The sequence below is a fragment of the Mus musculus genome, chromosome 6 (assembly GCF_000001635.26).
Source record: "Mus musculus strain C57BL/6J chromosome 6, GRCm38.p6 C57BL/6J".
Classification (NCBI taxonomy): domain Eukaryota; kingdom Metazoa; phylum Chordata; class Mammalia; order Rodentia; family Muridae; genus Mus; species Mus musculus.
In genome coordinates this window covers 64260030-64278857 of record NC_000072.6, presented here as the reverse complement: position 1 = coordinate 64278857, position 18828 = coordinate 64260030, and the positions used below count along the sequence as shown (strand labels likewise).

Here is an 18828-nt window from a genome sequence, read left to right as displayed (position 1 = left end):
TGAAGGGAAATGAAATGTGCTAGTAACGCAGCAGGAATGAGAGCAGAGTATCTTTTTTTTTTTCACGTATTTTGAGTTTAACCAGCTATTTCTGAATCCATGACGTAAGTATCTTGTGTTTCTGTGTACTCCTTCCTGGTTGTAGTTTAAGCAGTGACTCTTTCTGCATCCTCTTCTTGTCCCAACATTCACAGATCTCAGGATTATATCCTTTGCTCTGGATCTGCCAAACCCAGAGCTTCCCTATGCAACCAGGCCCTGTTCTTGAGCATCCTTGTTGGTTCCTTTAGTGCTGTTTACTGTCCTGTGACAGCTAACTTCACTTAATTCTGTTCAATGAACTGCCTGACTATACCAGTTACTGCCTGTCTCAAGGGTCCCATGTAACAGAGTCTCAAATTACTGGATCTATATTTCACTGTTTACCTCAGATCAATAAAATACCATTAATAATGGTAAGTGTGAGCTTCAAAACTTAAGAATAGTCTGCTTCATAACTTAAGTGTAACTGATGGTGTAAGTTTTCTAAGAGGTAAAAGTGGATGAGAAATCACTGGATTTCTGTTGTAATAGCACAAAGATTAAAGGTCGTCCTGGGGTTGTACACTGGGGATTTTCACCTTTTGGAAAAGTATTGGAAAGACTTTCCTAAATAAAGGAGATTAGGGCAGTGGTCACATCGCCAGTTTGAGTCCAACTGTCCATTGAGACTCAGTTCTGTGATGACTGTAAATTAAATGCATCTAGATTTAGGAATGTCAGGATGAATAGAGGGTGTGTTATTCTCAATTTGGATGGAGAGAGCTTACAAGAGCACATAAGAGACTTAGAAACATGACTACAGGAACTAAATAAGAAGGACAGTTTCATATTCCATCCCATAAATGTATGGGGAAGCATGTGAAGTGATTTCATGCTGTCTGCAAGCTGTGTGGGTATAAAAAACATAATGAATGCTCATTCAACTGGGCACCCAACTGGTAAGCTCATTGCAGACATCAGGGGAAGCAACTGAGCTTCCCATATCTGGTTGTCTTGTTCTCAGGATCCATGCAAGGCTAAGTGTGCAGCAAACAGACAGGTGAACCTAGGATAGGCAGCATTACCACTACTGCCTTGAACAAAGCCATTTTATTCAGCCTGGAAATGAATTTAAAATGATTGGTCCTATGAAACTCTCCCCATAAGACTCATTTTTACCTCATTCAGAGTTGAAACATTTCCAATTCTCTAGTCAAATACAATCTCACAGATGTCTTGCTTCTCTGTCTCATCACAGTGGGAGTGGAGAGAGCCTGATGGACTGCCCAGGAGAAGGAGTTAAAAGGTCTGGAGTCCAGGCTGGCTAGATTTGGATTTCAAGTCTGCTCTCTCATTTGTATAGGCTTACACAGCTTTCTGTTCACCTTGTGGTTTTACTCCTTCATATTTTGGTGGGTTAGAATGATTTACACTGTGAATACAGCAATAATTGAAATAGAAAACCAATACAGGGGACTTCATGGGGATCTGACTAATAGTAAACAACAAATCTGCACTGTATCACCTTATGTAGGAACGGCACACCAAATTCTATCCATACCCCAAAGTTAGGATTATTGTGTTTTCGACTCTATGTGTATTGTCAAGTCTATCATATGCTTCATATAAATAATTATTTGCTTAGCAACTGAATATTTTAATTGGTTAATTTGTTAACCAATGTTACTTTTCTTTCTCAAAGGAAACCACAGCCCATGCATTAGCTTTGATGGAGTTTCCCTGACAATCACTAGAAAAGAGATTAGCTTGCACTTCAGTTGTCTACCTTTTAATTATTAAGTTAACTAACTTAACTATTAAGTGCAAATTGATAGCTACACACTTAGGTTCGAACAGAAGCATATTCACATTCCACTTGTAAGCATTAGTGAAATAATTATAAGTGAGGGTTTTATTAAAACAACAACTAAAGATAAATTATAGGTGTGCTGAAGGATGGAATAGGTTACTCATTTAGATTTTCTTTTGCAGATGGCTCAGATAATTTATAAAGAAATTATGTTTAAATTTGTTTAATTCATATTAAGCATACAGAGAGCTGCTGACATTGATTTTTAATGAATACCCAGTTATTATCACTGTATCAAATAGCCTTGTTCATTAATAATTATGTAAGTAATTTAGCCTATAAGAGATCCTTTCTTCCTTAAAAAAAAAAAAAAACTATTCTAAGTTGTAATTGTGGGAGGGAGGGTCTGCATGTGGGTAGGCATCCATGAACACCAACGCCCAAAGGAACACTGGAATTAGATTCCCTTGAAGCTAGAATTACACATGGTTGTGAGTCACATGATATGGATGTTGTAAATGAAACTCAGGTTTCTTATAGAGTAGTCTGAGTTCTTAGCTATTGAACCATCTCTCCAGCCAATGATAATACATAATAATAATAGTTACCTCTATTGATTTTCTAACAAGTGATTGGAATTGTAACAAATTTTCACATTAATAATCCCACTCGCAGAATCATAAATTATGAGGTCACAAAAGACTGTCACACATACCTGTCTTATTTGCTAGTACCCCCAGGAAGCCACTGTTGGTGCAAGATAAGGATCTATTAAACAAGTAGCTGATCTCTCCATTGATAACTCTATGCGGGGCCTATTGTTGCAGTGATGGACATCCTTGAGGGATCCCACTTCTTATAATGTATAGAAACTCTAGGAAATCAGACTTAAAAATCTAAGGACTATCCTAACAAAATTACTGTAATGAAAAAGTACAGCCTACAGATCAGTTTAAGATTCACAGATATGGGAGGCTGGGCAACATGACTACTGAAGCTGTTTTAGATATAATAGTCAAGGTTCAGGCAAAAGCTCTTTTGAGATTATCAAATTAGTTGATAAAAGAAAAAGCAAAGAAAGATAGAGGATACTCTATGGTCTCCAACTACAAGATGAAGATGGTGCTTACCAATACAGTCACCACTCGTAGAACCACGCCCCGCATGTTGTTCTCCAGTTTTTTGTCTGTCAGTGATCCATTCAGACCTGTGACAGGATTCCAGCACCCAAGCTGAAAGGCAAAGAATCTTTGGTCACTTCTTTTACTAAAGAGCAGCCCCATCACCTCTGTGGAGGCCTTGTAGAGAATTATGTGATACCTCTTGTAATAGCTGGTATGAAAAACTTATCTCTTTTAACAGAAAATGAAGCAATCAGAAATGCCATCTCATGACTTTAAATACCATCATATGGCATATGTCAGAAGCTGGCATGCTTTACAAGAATCTCAGAGGACATATGAATTAATGAGGAGTCACACATTCACCAGTGGCTCTATCACCATAATGTGCTAGTTGGAAGAATAAAAGTACATGTAACCCTTGCAGAATTTCTCACTAATATATCAGTTTCTGCATAACTTAAATTCTCTCAGGGCCCTAATCTGCCATTTAGTTGTACATTGCTTTTAGTGGAAAAAGACCTTTAAAATTTAAAAATATTTTATATAGATAGAACAATTGCTTTTATATAGAAAATAATCAGATATAAAATGTATGTGTGCTGTATGTGCACATGCTCTTTGTGCGTGTGTGTTAACTATTAATAGCACACAAAAACATAATATGGATTTTGGTCAGTGTTATTAATTTTCTTGGAATATTTTGACAATATCCTTTCCATGAAAATCTTATGTTATTGCCTCTTGTAGTATCCAGATCTGAGGGTTACTGGTTTTAAAAACACTACTTTCAAATGTCAGAGCAATAAAAATTTATGAATCTCAGTTAAAACTAAGGAGGAAAGAAAAAAATGATGAGGCTCCAGTTAATGAATGCCACGTCTAGAAACAGATCTGATGAGGGAACAGGGTTTCTGCACAGTTGGAATGTTGTCAGGCTCTTATCACAATGCCAGGTTCACGAGCATTCACACTGAGACTGGTTCTGTGAGTGTACAAGGCAAAAGCATAACCCAGCTTCAGTTGTATTTAGAAACAATTTGATTAATTGAGTGCTTACAGGGACATCTGGTTACTTGTGCCATTTCTCCAATAATGATTTATTTCTTTGTACTGAGTTTTGTCTGTAGCTTCCAGAGTCATCAACATACTGGCAAATCTCCCTCACAAACAAACAACTTGGGTGCTCCTTATAAAAGCTTAAGCATCTCTTTAAGCTCCCAAAAGGTGTTTAATTAAGAGAACTGAAATGTGCTCAATTTATTGTGAGAGACAGAGATGTCACAATATGATCAACAAAGCCAGGTTTTTCCTTATTAGGATAATTTGGAAAAGCTTGATAATTGTTGGTTTCAACTGTAAGAGCACATTAAATTCATACCATGATATGTCATTCTTAGTTACATAAAAGTCTAATTAGAACTTAGATCCAATTAGCAAATCCAAATGTGTTGAAAAGTCTAATTATCAGAGATTGTATAGCCCTCTTGCCAAATTTACAACCTTATGGAAATTCCTTTGAGCTTTTGTTCTTTTCTGAGGTCACCCAGAGTCTATCCTCAATTGCATTGTTTGACAAGCACTTTCTAATTACTTCAAGAAGATTTTATTTTTCTAGACTAAACATTGGTGGGGAAATGGCAGTGGCAATGCTGACAGTAGTCAAGTCCTAGATCCCTATATGCTGGTCACTGGATGCCAGGTTAACAATGGCATTGGAAGACTTATTAATAAAGATATGGACCTGCTGCTTCAGCAAAGACACATTTCTTTTTGCCTCCAGAGGTGTCTTTAGAGTTTGATAAAACTGTTGTTAGTTTGCCCATAGACCTGATGTCTATCACACCAATTGACCTTGGCTTTCTCTGGGCAAGTGCTGTTGTGTTAGTAGTGAGGTTGGACCAATACACAACATGGTATGGAAAGATCATGAACCCTTAAGTTCTGAGTTTCTCTGAATCTTTGCCTCCTTCAAATACAACTAAATACAGTCACTATTATATAAATTCTAGTGTGTTCTCTTACATTTAAAATGGAAATATCAATAAAAAAGTAGAGCAGGTTGAAATGGGTAAATAATTATAAATGTTGGACAATGTGGATTTCAAGAATTAATGTCATTCTCAGTACCAAGTACTACAGTGGGATATTTCCAACCCACCTTCCAAATATTTGACCCAAAGTTGTTCCTGTATAAATGAAATGCAGGGATAATAATGAAGCAAAGGCTGAAACAATGGCCGACCAATGACCAGCCCAACCTAGCACTCATCCCACGACAGGCACCAACCTTTACACTGTTATGGATGCCATGCTGTGCTTGCAGACAGGATCCTAGCATAGCGGTCCTCTGAGAGCCTCTACCAGTAGGTGATCGAGACAGATTCAGACACAGTCAACCATTAGACTGAGGTGTAGGACCCCTAAGGAACAGTTAGGGGAAGAAATGAAGGGGCTGAAAGGGATGGCAACCCCACATGAAGACCAATAGTGGACCCATGGGAGGTCCCAGACACTGAGCCAACAACTAAAGAGCATACAAGAGCTGGTCAAACGTCCCCGGGCACATACACCAGAGGATTCTCTTGTTTGGTGTCACTGTGAGTGGATGCACCTAATCCTATAGAAACTTTATGCTCTAGTGATGGGGGATGCTGAGAGAGGGGCACCCTCTCAGAGGTGGGGGATGGGGTGAAGAACTGTGCAAGGGGAGTTCAGGGGGGAACATTTCAGATGTAAATAAATATAATAATTAATAAAATAAAAATGAATAAAAATGTGAAAAAAAGAAATGGGTAAATATTTGTCATCCTACTTTGGCAGTAGTTTGCCCATTATTTATGTATGCTATATGACGTTTCTTCTCATTTTGTCCTCTAATTTTCATGTGTGTAAGGCTGTCACAAAACACACAAACTTACATGCATACAGGTTGTAAGACAACTTGGCTTTCTGAATGATTTTCAGTGTTCTGTGAAGTTATTTTATTTGTGCCATCTTATGTGCTTGATAATTAGACTTGCTATGTTGTTCATGTCTCTTAATAACCATAGATTGTATGTTGAGATTTGTGTCACTCTTCTATATGAGTATATAAGAGAGTACATAAGCATTCTTATGAGTGTATGAAACCAGAGTAGTAGGTATTTCTATATAGACCACATCTTGAAAGCATTCATAAATAATTTCTGAGTGTCAGTCACAGAGCTGAAATCTTTACGCAGGATGTTGAAGTGTCACAATGACTGTTATGAGATGGCCCTGTTACCAGTATTTCTCAGACATCACACATAAGGTCTCACATAAGGTCATATATCTACTAAGAGATGAAAACTGGGGTTACAACTAATTGTATTTAAGTTCCATTTTCCAGATTATAAATGAATTTTGTCTCATGCATTATGAAACCTGTTCATAGATCCATGATATATTTGAGGTGGTAGAAAATATATTCATGTTAAGGAAATTGAGGTTCAGAACTGTGAACCTCTGTGGTTTTCTCAACATAGGACTTACAAGGCAAAATTGTCATCATAATTGTATATCCATAATTGTAACATTTACATACTATACAATGTTTAAATTACATAAGGTTTTGACATTTATTAACTCATTTAATTATCACACTCTTGAAGGAAGAGACCATTTTGTCTCCTTTTATAGAAAAAGGATCTGGGAACCGACAGTTGTTCTCTCTATATATCTTATATTGTTTATCTGTATAAGCAGTCAAGATGGCTAACCATTGACTGGTCCAAATTGAGATCCACCCATGGGAGAGAGACACCCCCAATACTATTATTGATACTCTGCTTTGCTTGCAGACAGGACCCTAGCATAACTGTCTCCCAAGAGGCTTCATTCAACAGCTAATGGAAACAGATGCAGAGGCCCATAGCCAAACATCAAGCAGATCTCAGGGAGTCTTGTAGAAGAGTGGGAGATGGAATTGAGAAAGCCAGAGGAGTCAAGGACCTATAGAGGACCTACAGAGTCAAGTAAACTGGATTCATGGGGCCTCACAAGATCCTGGGCTACCAACCAAAGAGCATACAGAGGCTGGACCTAAGCCACCCCTCTACATTTGTAGGCAATGTGCAGCTTAGTTTTCATGTGGATCTGCTAACAATTGGAGCAGGGCCTGTCTCTGACTCTGTTGCCTGCCACTAGATTCCCTTCCCCTACCTGAACTGCCCTTTGGAGCTCAATAGGAGAGGATGCACTTTGCTCTGCTGGGATTAGATGTCCCAGGGTGGGGTAGTTCCCAAGGGGTCTTCCACTTCTCTGAGAAGAGAGGGTAATGGGGTAAGGGATTTGTAAGGGCAGAACTGAGAGGAGAGGAGGGAGTGGTTGTAATTGGTATGTACAGTGAATAAAAAATTAATTTATGGAAAGAGAAAAAAGATGGCAGGAAATAAGTAGTAGGGGAGAATAATGAAGTAAACCTAAATTTGTCAAAATATTGGAATTTCCTGTTTGGAGAGATCATTTTAGTTAAAATAAATGCCAAACTCGTTTGATTTCCTGTATGTGCTAATGATATGTCTGAAACAGTGTAAGATAGCCAGTGAAATGAACAATAGCAGCACGCAGGTACAAGGCCACACATGCACATCCTTTAGATGGATAGCTCAGGTATTAAGATCTCTTAGTTTTTTAGTTTCTGTTTGTGCACACTCATCTCCCTAAGGTACACTTTCAATTATTCTGCTTGATGATAACAAGTCCTTCTGACAAAAGGCAAGACAAACTAAGTGACATTCACATGTGTTCCAACTAAATCACTGTCTACAAGAAATAATATTCCTTGAAGCAGAACAGCTCTGAACAGCAAAAGGTTTGAGGAATCCTGAAGGGATTTCGCCCAGGATCAAACTCAGAGCTTCTCCCGTTCCTCTGCTTTCATTGTTTGAAATTCTCCTTAACTTGACATCTCTGGCAGTGTTGGGAAGGCTCTTTTTTGTCTGGTTGTGGTTTTGCTTTTGTTTCTGTGTTTTGTTTTTTTGTTTTTGTTTTGTTTTGATTTCAAAGAAACTGGAAGCAAATAGTGGAAATACACACAGTCTCGCCCTCTCTAAAGATACCCTTGGAACCCAGAGGAGGAAACTGGATGCCCTGGAGCTGGAGTTACATGTGGTTGCAAGCTAATTTGGAGTAGGTTCTGTGAATTGAAATTCATTCTTAACTCTGAGCGTCTATCCAGTCTTACCATCTAATACAAGCTCTCTATTCAGTCAAATGTTCTCCAAACAAAAATAAGTGAACGTTACTCCTCTAGCATATAAATTGCAGAAAGCCTCCCTGTTAATAGTGAAAAAGATTAACTATATGGGGACTGGGGAGATGCCTTGGTGGGTAAAGTGCTTCATGCACAAGCATGGGAATTGGGGTTCTAATTTCCCAGGAACTTAAAAGTAGGCACAGGTGATGTACACACTTCCAGTACAAGATCTTAGGGACTTGCTGGTTAACTAGTTTAGCTAAAACATAGACATCCAGAGAGAGACATAGTTTAAAAAAAGAAAAGATGTAAATAAACACTTGAACTCCAACTTTGTCCTCTACATGTGCATGAACACATGTGTATATTCACTCACTCACACACACACACACACACACACACACACACACACACTCATTGTGCAAAGTAAAGACCAGAAATTCTACATCTTTACCACTGTAGTATATAGATTTCCTGTGTTTTCTCTTATTGCCTGAAGTCATCTCAGAACCTTTAAAATGCTTAGTGCTCTAATTATTTCCTTCACTGGAGCTTTGGCAATAATAACCATGTAGCCTCAGTTAAATCAATGGAATAGCTTGTGTTCAACAAACTGGCTGATGCATTTGCATGAGCACAGTAGCTCTTAACATTATGCATGCTAACGATCAACTTAATATATTTACTCTCCTCCACCCCCCCCCACCCCCCGCAATGCTTTCACTTTTCATTGGCTCCAGGCTGCAAAGGATGACTCTTGACTTGGGAGTTTCACATCACTGTTTTTCAAACAGTGTTGGATGTCAAAAATAACTGAACTGTTCAACTTTAATTTTATGCTTAATAGTTTGTAGACTTTAATAAGGGGAGTCGAAAGAACTATAATTGAATATGAATGGAATGACCAGCGTTTATGAGCTGTACTCACATGGAACAAAGGAATTTTGGCTATATTATCAAAGCACCGGGGAGGACTTGACACACCCTCTGCTGAGAACTTATGCTGCCCATTGGGCTTCAGCTACTTGCTTCCTCAGCCTTCAGGCTATAATTGGAAACTGCAAAAGATACCACCATGCTATCTTTAAAGGCAGTCATTGAGAAGCGTGCAGAATTTATTTGGCAAATGTTGAATCTGTAATGATCTAGAAATATAGAGAAAAATACATGTGTCATATTGAGTCAGAAACACCCTTTATAAAGCGGCATGGCAATGTTTTCTGTTTAGATATGCACAGGAGTGTGGTGGCCGGCTAATCATTCCAATATTAATTCTCTTTATTATATTTTCCACTAGTAAAGTAGTTTCAATTTGTAAGACTTGCTCCCTGGGGCATAGTTATGAGCTCCTGTGGGTATGCTCCTATATATGGGCCATTGCCATAGTCTTTCTTTGAGCTTACTGGAAGTGGCCTCTATGTTTAAGTTTCTAGCAGGAAAATGACTTTAAAAAAAATAACAAAACAGAAAAGAATCAACTGATACATCCGAATCTCATGGTGCCAAGGTTAGTCCTCAGCCTTGTGTAGTAAGTTTCGCATGATATTTTCACTCATAGGCAAGATTATTCAAAAACATGCTGAAGCCCTCGGGGAATGAAGCCCATCAACTATTTCACACCTTTATTCTAAGGTCTCTGCTCTATAGGTGTTTTGAAAGAGCTGGCTGGTAACACCATCTTAACTAAGCTATTTAAGTTTCTTAATTGGAATTGGGTGTGGATTTGAAATCTGTGCTAGGCCAGGTTGTTGCCTACCTTGCCCCTGGGTGTACTTGGCTTGTCACAGTGTGGTAGTATAGGAACCAGATAGTACCAAAAGATGAAGGCATGAGTTAAAAACACATGGTTTCCTTATTGTTATTCATCTTCCTGGGTCTCTGACTAAAACTATGTTCAACAAATCCCCCAAAAGTCCCAATGTGAGACTGGGTCTTCCTCTACACTGCACCTCTACAGCTCTCTTTATTTTTCAGGATGGTTTATCTCGCTCAAATCAAATGTGATTAGCATTGCCTTCACATCTTGACAGAATATTGTTTTTCTATAATATCTTAGCATTTAGTGATTACACCCCTATAAAGCTTGTTGTATTTTCTTTTTGTTTCATCTTGTATTGAAGCCACCTGGCAGCTCAACTCCCACTAGGTCACTTCAGTCCTTGACATTATTCATTTAGTAATGTTTGTGTTTACTGAAGACTTCTTGTGAGGCAGAAATGGTACTAAGCTCTGTATATAATTTAACTTATGATTTTGTTCCAAATGTGTCAGGAAAGTACTAAATTTTTCCAATTTTAACAGATGTAGAAATGGAGGATTAGAAAGTTTAATTGAATGCAATTTGCAAAACACAAGAAAATCAAGAAGAAGGAAGACCAATGTGTGGATACTTGATTCCTCCTTAGAATAGGGAACAAAATACCTATGGAAGGAGTTACAGAGACAAAGTTTGGAGCTAAGACAAAAGGATGGACCATCCAGAGACTACCCAACCTGGGGATCCATCCCATAATCAGCCACCAAACTCAGACACTATTGCATATGCCAGCAAGATTTTGCTGAAAGGAACCTGATATAGCTGTCTCTTGTGAGGCTATACCAGTGCCTGGCAAACACAGAAGTGGATGCTCACAGTCATCTATTGGATGAAACACAGGGCCCCCAATGGAGGAGCTAGAGAAAGTACCCAAGGAGCTGAAGGGGTCTGCAACCCTATAGGTGGAACAATATGACCTATCCAGTACTCCCAGAGCTCCTGTCTCTAGCTGTATATGTAGCAGAAGATGGCCTAGTTGACCATTATTGGGAAGAGAGGCCCCTTGGTCTTGCAAACTTTATATGCCCCAGTACAGGGGAATGCCAGGGCCAAGAAGTGGGAGTGGGTGGGTAGGAGGGAGCAGGGTGTGGGGCAGGTACAGGGAACTTTCGGGATAGCATTTGAAATGTAAATAAAGAAAATACCTAATAAAAAATTAAAATAAAAATGTTAAAAAAGCTACAAAGGCAACCGCAAAAGAAGAAGAAGAAAAAGAAGAAGAAGAAGAAGAAGAAGAAGAAGAAGAAGAAGAAGAAGAAGAAGAAGAAGAAGAAGAAGAAGAAGAAGAAGAAGAAGAAGAAGGAAAAGAAACATTAATTGACCTGTTTAGGTTGTTTAGCTAGCTAGTGATAGGGCAAGAATTTGAACACAGGGGCGTTAGATTTAGAAACCGTTTGGGCTTTCTGAACTTAGTCAGTACAATGCCTTTTCCGATGGAAGTAAGACAAGATCTGACAGGCTTTTGAAAATTTATGATCCCACATCAGGTCTTGAGGAAGCACAATTGCCTCTGCTAAAAACTCCTTTTGTGTTCCAACGATTCACACTCATCTTCTGCTAAATGGAACTGAAGACCTACATACATGAAGGTCTAGCATACATGAAGAAGACATTCTAGTTTGTGAATGGGTTCTGTGACCATGTCAGTGTGGGAAGATTGGCTTGTAATCACTGGCGAGAAATACATGAACACTGAACTGTGTTTTCAAGGTTAGTTTTCTTTTTCCAGAAAAACGAATGTTTTTGAATCGTAGTTTCTTCTACTAAGATGTAATGTGTTGTTCATAAAATGAATTCTGTACTTGTCTTTCACAAAGCTTTTTAGTGAACAATTAATTTTGTGAATTTTGTGGATGATTTCTTTTCTTTTCTTTCTTTTTTATTTTTACTATATTTCATTTGTCCAGCCCAGTGGTTCTCAATCTGCCTAATGCTATAACCCTTTAATACAGTCCCTTATGTTGTAGTGACACCCCAACCATAAAATTATTTGGTACTGTTTCATAGCTAATTTTGCTACTGCTATGAATTGTAATGTAATTTGTGGAGATAGATATTTGCTCAGGGGTTCATGACCCACAGGTTGAGAATGGGTCTAATGTATTTATGTGTGTGTATGGACTTGCCCCACTGCATATATGGAGATCAGAGGAAAGTTTGTGGGAGAATTCCTTTTTTTTGCCATGGGGGGCGAAGGGTTCAAAATCAGGCTTTCTTGCCAAGCATCAAGTGACTTTTCTTACTGAGCTATTCAATGATCTCAGGAGGTTTCTTATATTATCAGAAAACCACATTCTTAAAGTTTTTTTAAATTTATTTATATATTAAATATTATTATATTTAATTTATAATATATATGCATGCTCTGTCTTCATGCACACCAGGCACCAGGAGAGTACATCAGATCAGCCACAATGTGGGATGTCTGCTGGGAACTGAACTCAGGACCGCGGGAAGAGTAGTCAAGTACTCTTAACCCCTGAGCCATGTCTCCAGCACCAGCAAACCAAATTAATATGCCTAAAAACATGAGGACTATAAATGCTCTCATTAGTAAAGACCATTGTATCAATTAAAAAGCTACTTCCAGAAACATTTGCAAAACCCTCAACTTAATTTTCTTTGTAGATGTGCATTGGGTACCTAGAATGCTATTTAGCATATAGTTTATAAGTAGTTGATAGTTGACAAATGAATTAATTGACTTTATTTTTTTCAAAATAAGAAAAAAAAAGAAGAAAGAAGAAAAAATAACACTCATAACTTTAGAGGAATTCTTTAGCATGGTGCCGTTACCCTAAGGTGAGAGATGAAGCAACTGATCACTTGCAAGCTGTCTAGCAATTGTTTAATATGATTAAATTCCTAACCAAAGCCATTCTTGTGAGGAACAAGAGGCTTATTGTTCAGGCTTCCTTGTCACACTCATTGTAGACTGTGTAATCAACATTATAATCAGTTTACCACATGCATAGTATCGTGCATCTAAGTCACCCAGGGTTTCTCTATGAGGCTGCTCTTGCTCACACATCTGCTCAGATTCAATATACAAAGGAAGAAGTTGGGATTCTCTGTGAATCATCAAAGAGCTGGCTATGCCTGTGAGTATCCTTAATGTCTTTGAAGACAATTCTAATTTCACTGCAGAGGATTACAAACATTTAAACAATTGAGACTTGCATAAGTAAAGAATTCCACATTAAGTATAGTGTAAAATGCTAGCATATACATAATTACCATGTCTTTGTGGACTTGTTTCCTTGTCATTTTTTAAACCATATGTTTTACATATTTTCCTTATGCATCCATTGTCAAGTAATAGCTAGAAAAATGCACATCTCTAGAAACTCAAGAGAAGGAGCAAGACAGATGTTGAAAGGGAGGCCCAGACTAACTGATCACAACAATGTGTTATAGATTCAGCAATGAACAGTGTAGTGAACACTACACGATTTGAAGCTGTCCATCCCTCAACTCAAGAACAATATCATGTAGGCACATGTGCATCTGGTCTATCTCGGCCTTGACACAGTAACTATTGGTAGTCTGTCCTCACATCTAGAACCTCAGCCACTAGCAGAATCTGCCTCTACTATTCTCATTTATCCATCTAGAACCACACATTAAAGAGTAGGATATATCAAAGCAACCATATACACAATATAAATTAGAAAGTCATGACCACTCTGAAATCCCTAGGAAATAAAGGTTCAGAAAAAACTAAGACCTTAATTTTGTATCTCAGTTTGAGTCTTGGTACAGAGGCATTCTATAATCATTGGGGGTGGGGGTGGGGGAGGAACGGAAAAAGAAAAAAGAAAAAAAAACCTAGCAAACCTCAAGTAAAAAGAAAATACTGTTTTATTGTACTCATATATTTTGTCCTCAAAAAAATAAAAAGCATTAAAAAAACAAACAGTAGTGGTCCCAGAGGCACCCACAAATATCATAGGCTGCTGTCAAGGCTATTGGCTGCTCTCTATAGCATTATGTCCAGGCCCTGTTGCTGAAGACATCATGTACTTATGTCATGGAACATGGACAAGTTGAGCTGTGCTCCAGTCGAAGCCTCTCCTCTAATGGCTAGCATCCAGGGTCCTTGACAGTACTCTGTATGCTTCTAGAGGGAAAGAATAATCACCAATGTCACTGAGCTACACAACTGTGACCTATTATAGTGACTTGCCTGCAAGATGTCTTGGTGTAATAGTGGCATTTTTTGATTGGATTTAAGGCCCATGCCACAAGATGGAATCTATAATGCACACTGATGAAGGGTCATGAACCTGAGACTAGATAGATCATGGGCCCTAAGAGAAAATCTTCTACTATAATGACGTATTACTATGCCCATATATCCTTGTCTTGTTTGACCCATATAAAAGATACTTCCTCTTGCAGTAGATGGAAACCAATATAGAGACCCCAATTAGACAATATGCAGAGTCAGCAATTTTAGGGCATTCAGTCCTAAATGGGAGGTATTTATCAAACCTTTTCTCACAAGGCTCAAGGGTCTTAGCAGAAGAGAATGTGGAAAGATTGTAAGGGCCATAGGTGGTATATGACGCCAAGGAAACAGTGTTTTCCAGACACAACAGGACTGATACATATATGGACTTACAGAGACAATGACCCTGTGCAAAAGCCAAATCAGTTCCAGTGCTAGCAGTGAGAAGGGAGGGGAACACAAAGTCCTACCCCCAAACAAAAGGCTATTTGCCGTTGATACCTGCTGGTAAAGAGGAAGTGAAGTTTCTCAAATAGAGTATTACGAGGAATATCAACCACATGCTCCAGGTCAAGCCGCATGCTCAGGAGTAGTTGTTGAACTGTAGAATCAAAAATAAGTTCAAGACCACCTAGCCCCTTCCCCTCTGAAGGGACTTTCAGAAACATAGCGGTCAAAATGACAGAGTCTACAGCTGCCAAAACAAAATGTACTGTTCTCAGAAAAATAACCATAACCATAACAAGATTCCTATCGCTGCTCACAAGCAGTTCCCAGAGAAATTCCCCTATCCTGCCCCACACTGAATTCTGAGAAAAACCACAAACCGCCCTGACCTTGCTAGAATTCCCTGTGATGTTAATAGCCGTGACATTAATAGCTGACTCATAAGTTCAAAATGTACTGCTGCTTTGCTGATAACCCACCACAAGGGAAGGGAGAGTGAGAGATTAGGCCAAAGGGTTACTTAGTTACCCTATACAAACCAACCAATGTCTGAAAAGATTACTTGCTACACCAATGAGAATAAGCCAGCTAGCCCTGTTGCCTAAATCTGCCCTTTCCAAGGTATAAAAAGTGTGTTCTACACATGCAGCTAGAGACACGAGTTCTGGAGATACTGGTTAGTTCATATTGTTGTTCCACCTATAGGGTTGCAGACCCCTTCAGCAACTTGGGTGCTTTCTCTAGCTTATTCATTGGGGGCCCTGTATTCCATTTTATAGATGGCTGTGAGCATCCACCTGGAAGGAAGAAAGGCCCCTTGGTATTGCAAACTTTATATGCCCCAATATAGGAGAATGCCAGGGCCAAGAAGCGGGAGGGGTGGGTAGGTGAGCAGGGCGGAGGGAGGGTATAGGGAACTTTTGGGATAGCATTTGAAATATTTGAAAATATCTAATAAAAAAAAGGAAAAATAAAAGATCACTATCGCTGCTCACAAGCAGTGACTACAATCAACTTTTGAACAGTCACAAATGGCTTACTTTGAAAGTGTCATCACACTGAAATCCCTCACATGTTGCCAATGTGACTTTGGTGACCATCACCCCTAGACTTTCTTTCACTGTTAAAGGTTTGAAATTTGTATAATGTAAATTTCTCCTTGCAAAAATTTACTACAAACAAGATTTCTATTTTCTATGTATTATTTGCTTATACTTTTTTCACTTTATAAAATTGATTTTTGAAAACCAAAGGGGGAAAAGTGTATTCTTTCTTTGCTCAGTGTCTCTCCTCTTGCCTGCGTGCTGAGGGGGTCCCCAATGTGTTGGATCAATAAAAATCCTCATGGGGCTTGCAGTGATGGTGATCTCTGTGGTCTTTGTGAGTGAGGGTCTTTTGATGGACTCCAACAGAACAAAATTGGATTTCATGTTTTCTGTGTGTGCTTTTTGGTTTGTGTTGAATTTTTTGTCTTATTGGTTTTTGTTTGCTTTGAATATTAGTTTTTTTTTAATTAGTTTACTTTTTACACTCCATATTTTATTTCCACCACCACCATCCTCCAACTTTTCCACATCCCATACATCCTCCCCACCCCTCTGTCTCCATGTGGATGTTCCAATACTCTCACCCCACCTGATCTCTAAACTCCCTGGGGCCTCCAGTCTCTTGTGGGTTAGTTACATCATCTCTGAATGAACACAGACCCAGAAATCCTCTACTGTATGTATGTTGGGGCCTCATATCAGCTGGTGTATGCTATCTGTTTGGTGGTACAGTGTTTAAGAGATCCCAGGGGTCCAGGTTAATTGAGACTACTGGTCCTCTTACAGGATTGCCCTTTTCCTCAGCTTCTTCTAATTCAACAGCAGGAGTCAACTGCTTCTATCCATTTATTGGGTGAAAATATCTGCATCTGACTCAGCTGCTTGATTGGTCTTTCAGAAGGCAGTTATGATAGGTCCCTGTCTTAGTCAGGGTTTCTATTCCTGCACAAACATCATGACCAAGAAGCAAGTTGGGGACGAAAGGGTTTATTCGGCTTACACTTCCATACTGCTGTTCATCACCAAGGAAGTCAGGACTGGAACTCAAGCAGGTCAGAAAGCAGGAGCCGATGCAGAGGCCATGGAGGGATGTTCTTTACTGGCTTGCCTCCCCTGGCTTGCTCAGCCTGCTCTCTTATAGAACCCAAGACTACCAGCCCAGAGATGGTCCCACCCACAAGGGGCCTTTCCCCCTTGATCACTAATTGAGAAAATGCCTTACAGTTGGATCTCATGGAGGCATTTTCTCAACTGAAGCTCCTTTCTCTGTCATAACACCAGCTGTGTCAAGTTGACACAAAACTAGCCAGTACAGTCCCTTTTGTGAGCACTCCATAGCCTCAGTAATAGTACCAGGCCTTGGTACTTCCCCTTGAGCTGAATCCCACTTTGGGCCTCTTGCTGGACCTTCTTTTCCTCAGGATCCTCTCCATTTCTATCCCTGTAATTCTTTCAGACAGGAACAATTATGGGTCAGAGATGTGACTGTGGGATGGTGGCCCTATCCCTCACTTGATGTCCTGCCTATCTGCTGGATGTAGGCTCCATAAGTTCCTCTCTCTACTGTCTGGCATTTCAACTAAGGTCCCTCCCTTTGAGTCCTGAGAGTCTCTGACTTCGCAGGTCTCTGGTGCATTCTGAAGGGTTCCACCATCTTCCTATCTCCCTAGGTTGCCTGTTTCCATTCTTTCTGCTGTCCCCCAGGACTTCAGTCCTTTTTCCTCACCCAATATCAGATCAGATTTCCCTCTCTTACCCACTATTCCCCTCCTGTACAATTTCCCTCCCAGGTCCCACCCTCCCTCCCGACTTGTGATTTCTTTCTTCTCTCTCCCAAGTAGGACTGAGGCATCCTCACTTGGGCACTTCCACTTGTTGACCTTTTTGAATTCTGTGAAATGTATCTTGGGTATTTTGTACTATTTATTATTATTGTTGTTGTTGTTGTTATTATTATTATTACAAATTTCCAATTACTAGTGAGTATATACCATGCATGTCCTGCATGTCCTTTTGGGTCTGAGTTACCTCACTCAGGATAATATTTTCTAGTTCCATCCATTTGCCTGCAAAACTCAGGATATCCTCATTCTTAATAGCTGAGTAGTATTCCATTGTGTAAATGAACCACATTTTCTGTATCTATTCTTGTGTCGTGGGACACCTAGGTTCTTTCCAGCTTCTGGTTATCACAAATAAGACAGCTATAAACATAGTGGAACAGGTGCCCCTGTAGCATAGGGGACATCTTTTGGGTATATTCCCAAGAGTGGTATAGCTGGGTCTTTATGTAGATCTATTTCCAATTTTCTGAGGAACCTCCAGATTGATTTCTAGAGTGGAAAAGACATAATCAATAAGATAAATTGACAACCTATAGATTGGGGGAAAAATCTTCACTAACTCACATCCAATAGAGGGCTAATATCCAAAATATATAAAGAACTCAAAAAGTTAATCACCAAAACCACAAACAACCCAATCAAAAAATAGGGTATAGAACTAAACCGAGAATTCACAACTGAGGAATCTCGAATGGCTGGGAAGCACCTAAGAAATGTTCAAAGTCTTTAGTAGTCAGAGAAATGCAAATCAAAACAACCCTGAGATTCCACCTTACACCAATCAGAATGGCTAAGATCAAAACCTCAGGTGACAACACTTGTGGGAAAGGATGTGAAGAAAGAGGAACACTCCTCCATTGCTGATGGGATTACAAACTGAATATTAGTTTTTGTTTTGTTTAAGTTTGGGGTAGATACATGGACAAAACACAAACATCATGTATGGTAGGGAGGGTTGTAGGGAGGGTCAGGGAGAAATAGAGATGGGTGGAGAATATGATCAAAATGCATTAAAACATTTTAAATTAAAAAAAAAAAACAAATCAACAAGAACACACAGCTCATCTAGAGAGAAACATAAAATTCAAGAATGGGTGTCTTGATAATTATCATACAACTGTCATTTAGTATACTTGCTCACAGTACTAAAAGAAACTATGGAGAAAATCAAGAAATATGTGCAAACAAAGCACAGATATCCACAGAGACAGAAAACTTGTAGACAAAATGAAATCCTTTCTTCTAAAAAGTACAACTGTGTAGAAAGAATT

At 39.1% G+C, this 18828-nt stretch overlaps 1 protein-coding gene across 2 annotated transcripts in view; it reads right to left on the bottom strand.

Moving 5' to 3' along the window:
- Positions 1 to 18828, bottom strand: part of Grid2 (glutamate receptor, ionotropic, delta 2) — a 1448316-nt gene that overhangs the window by 425464 nt on the left and 1004024 nt on the right. For both annotated transcript variants that reach the window (NM_001370966.1, NM_008167.3), the window contains exon 9: positions 2962 to 3063. In NM_001370966.1, coding sequence (NP_001357895.1) covers positions 2962 to 3063 — 102 coding nt within the window. The remainder of the gene's footprint in view (positions 1 to 2961; positions 3064 to 18828) is intronic.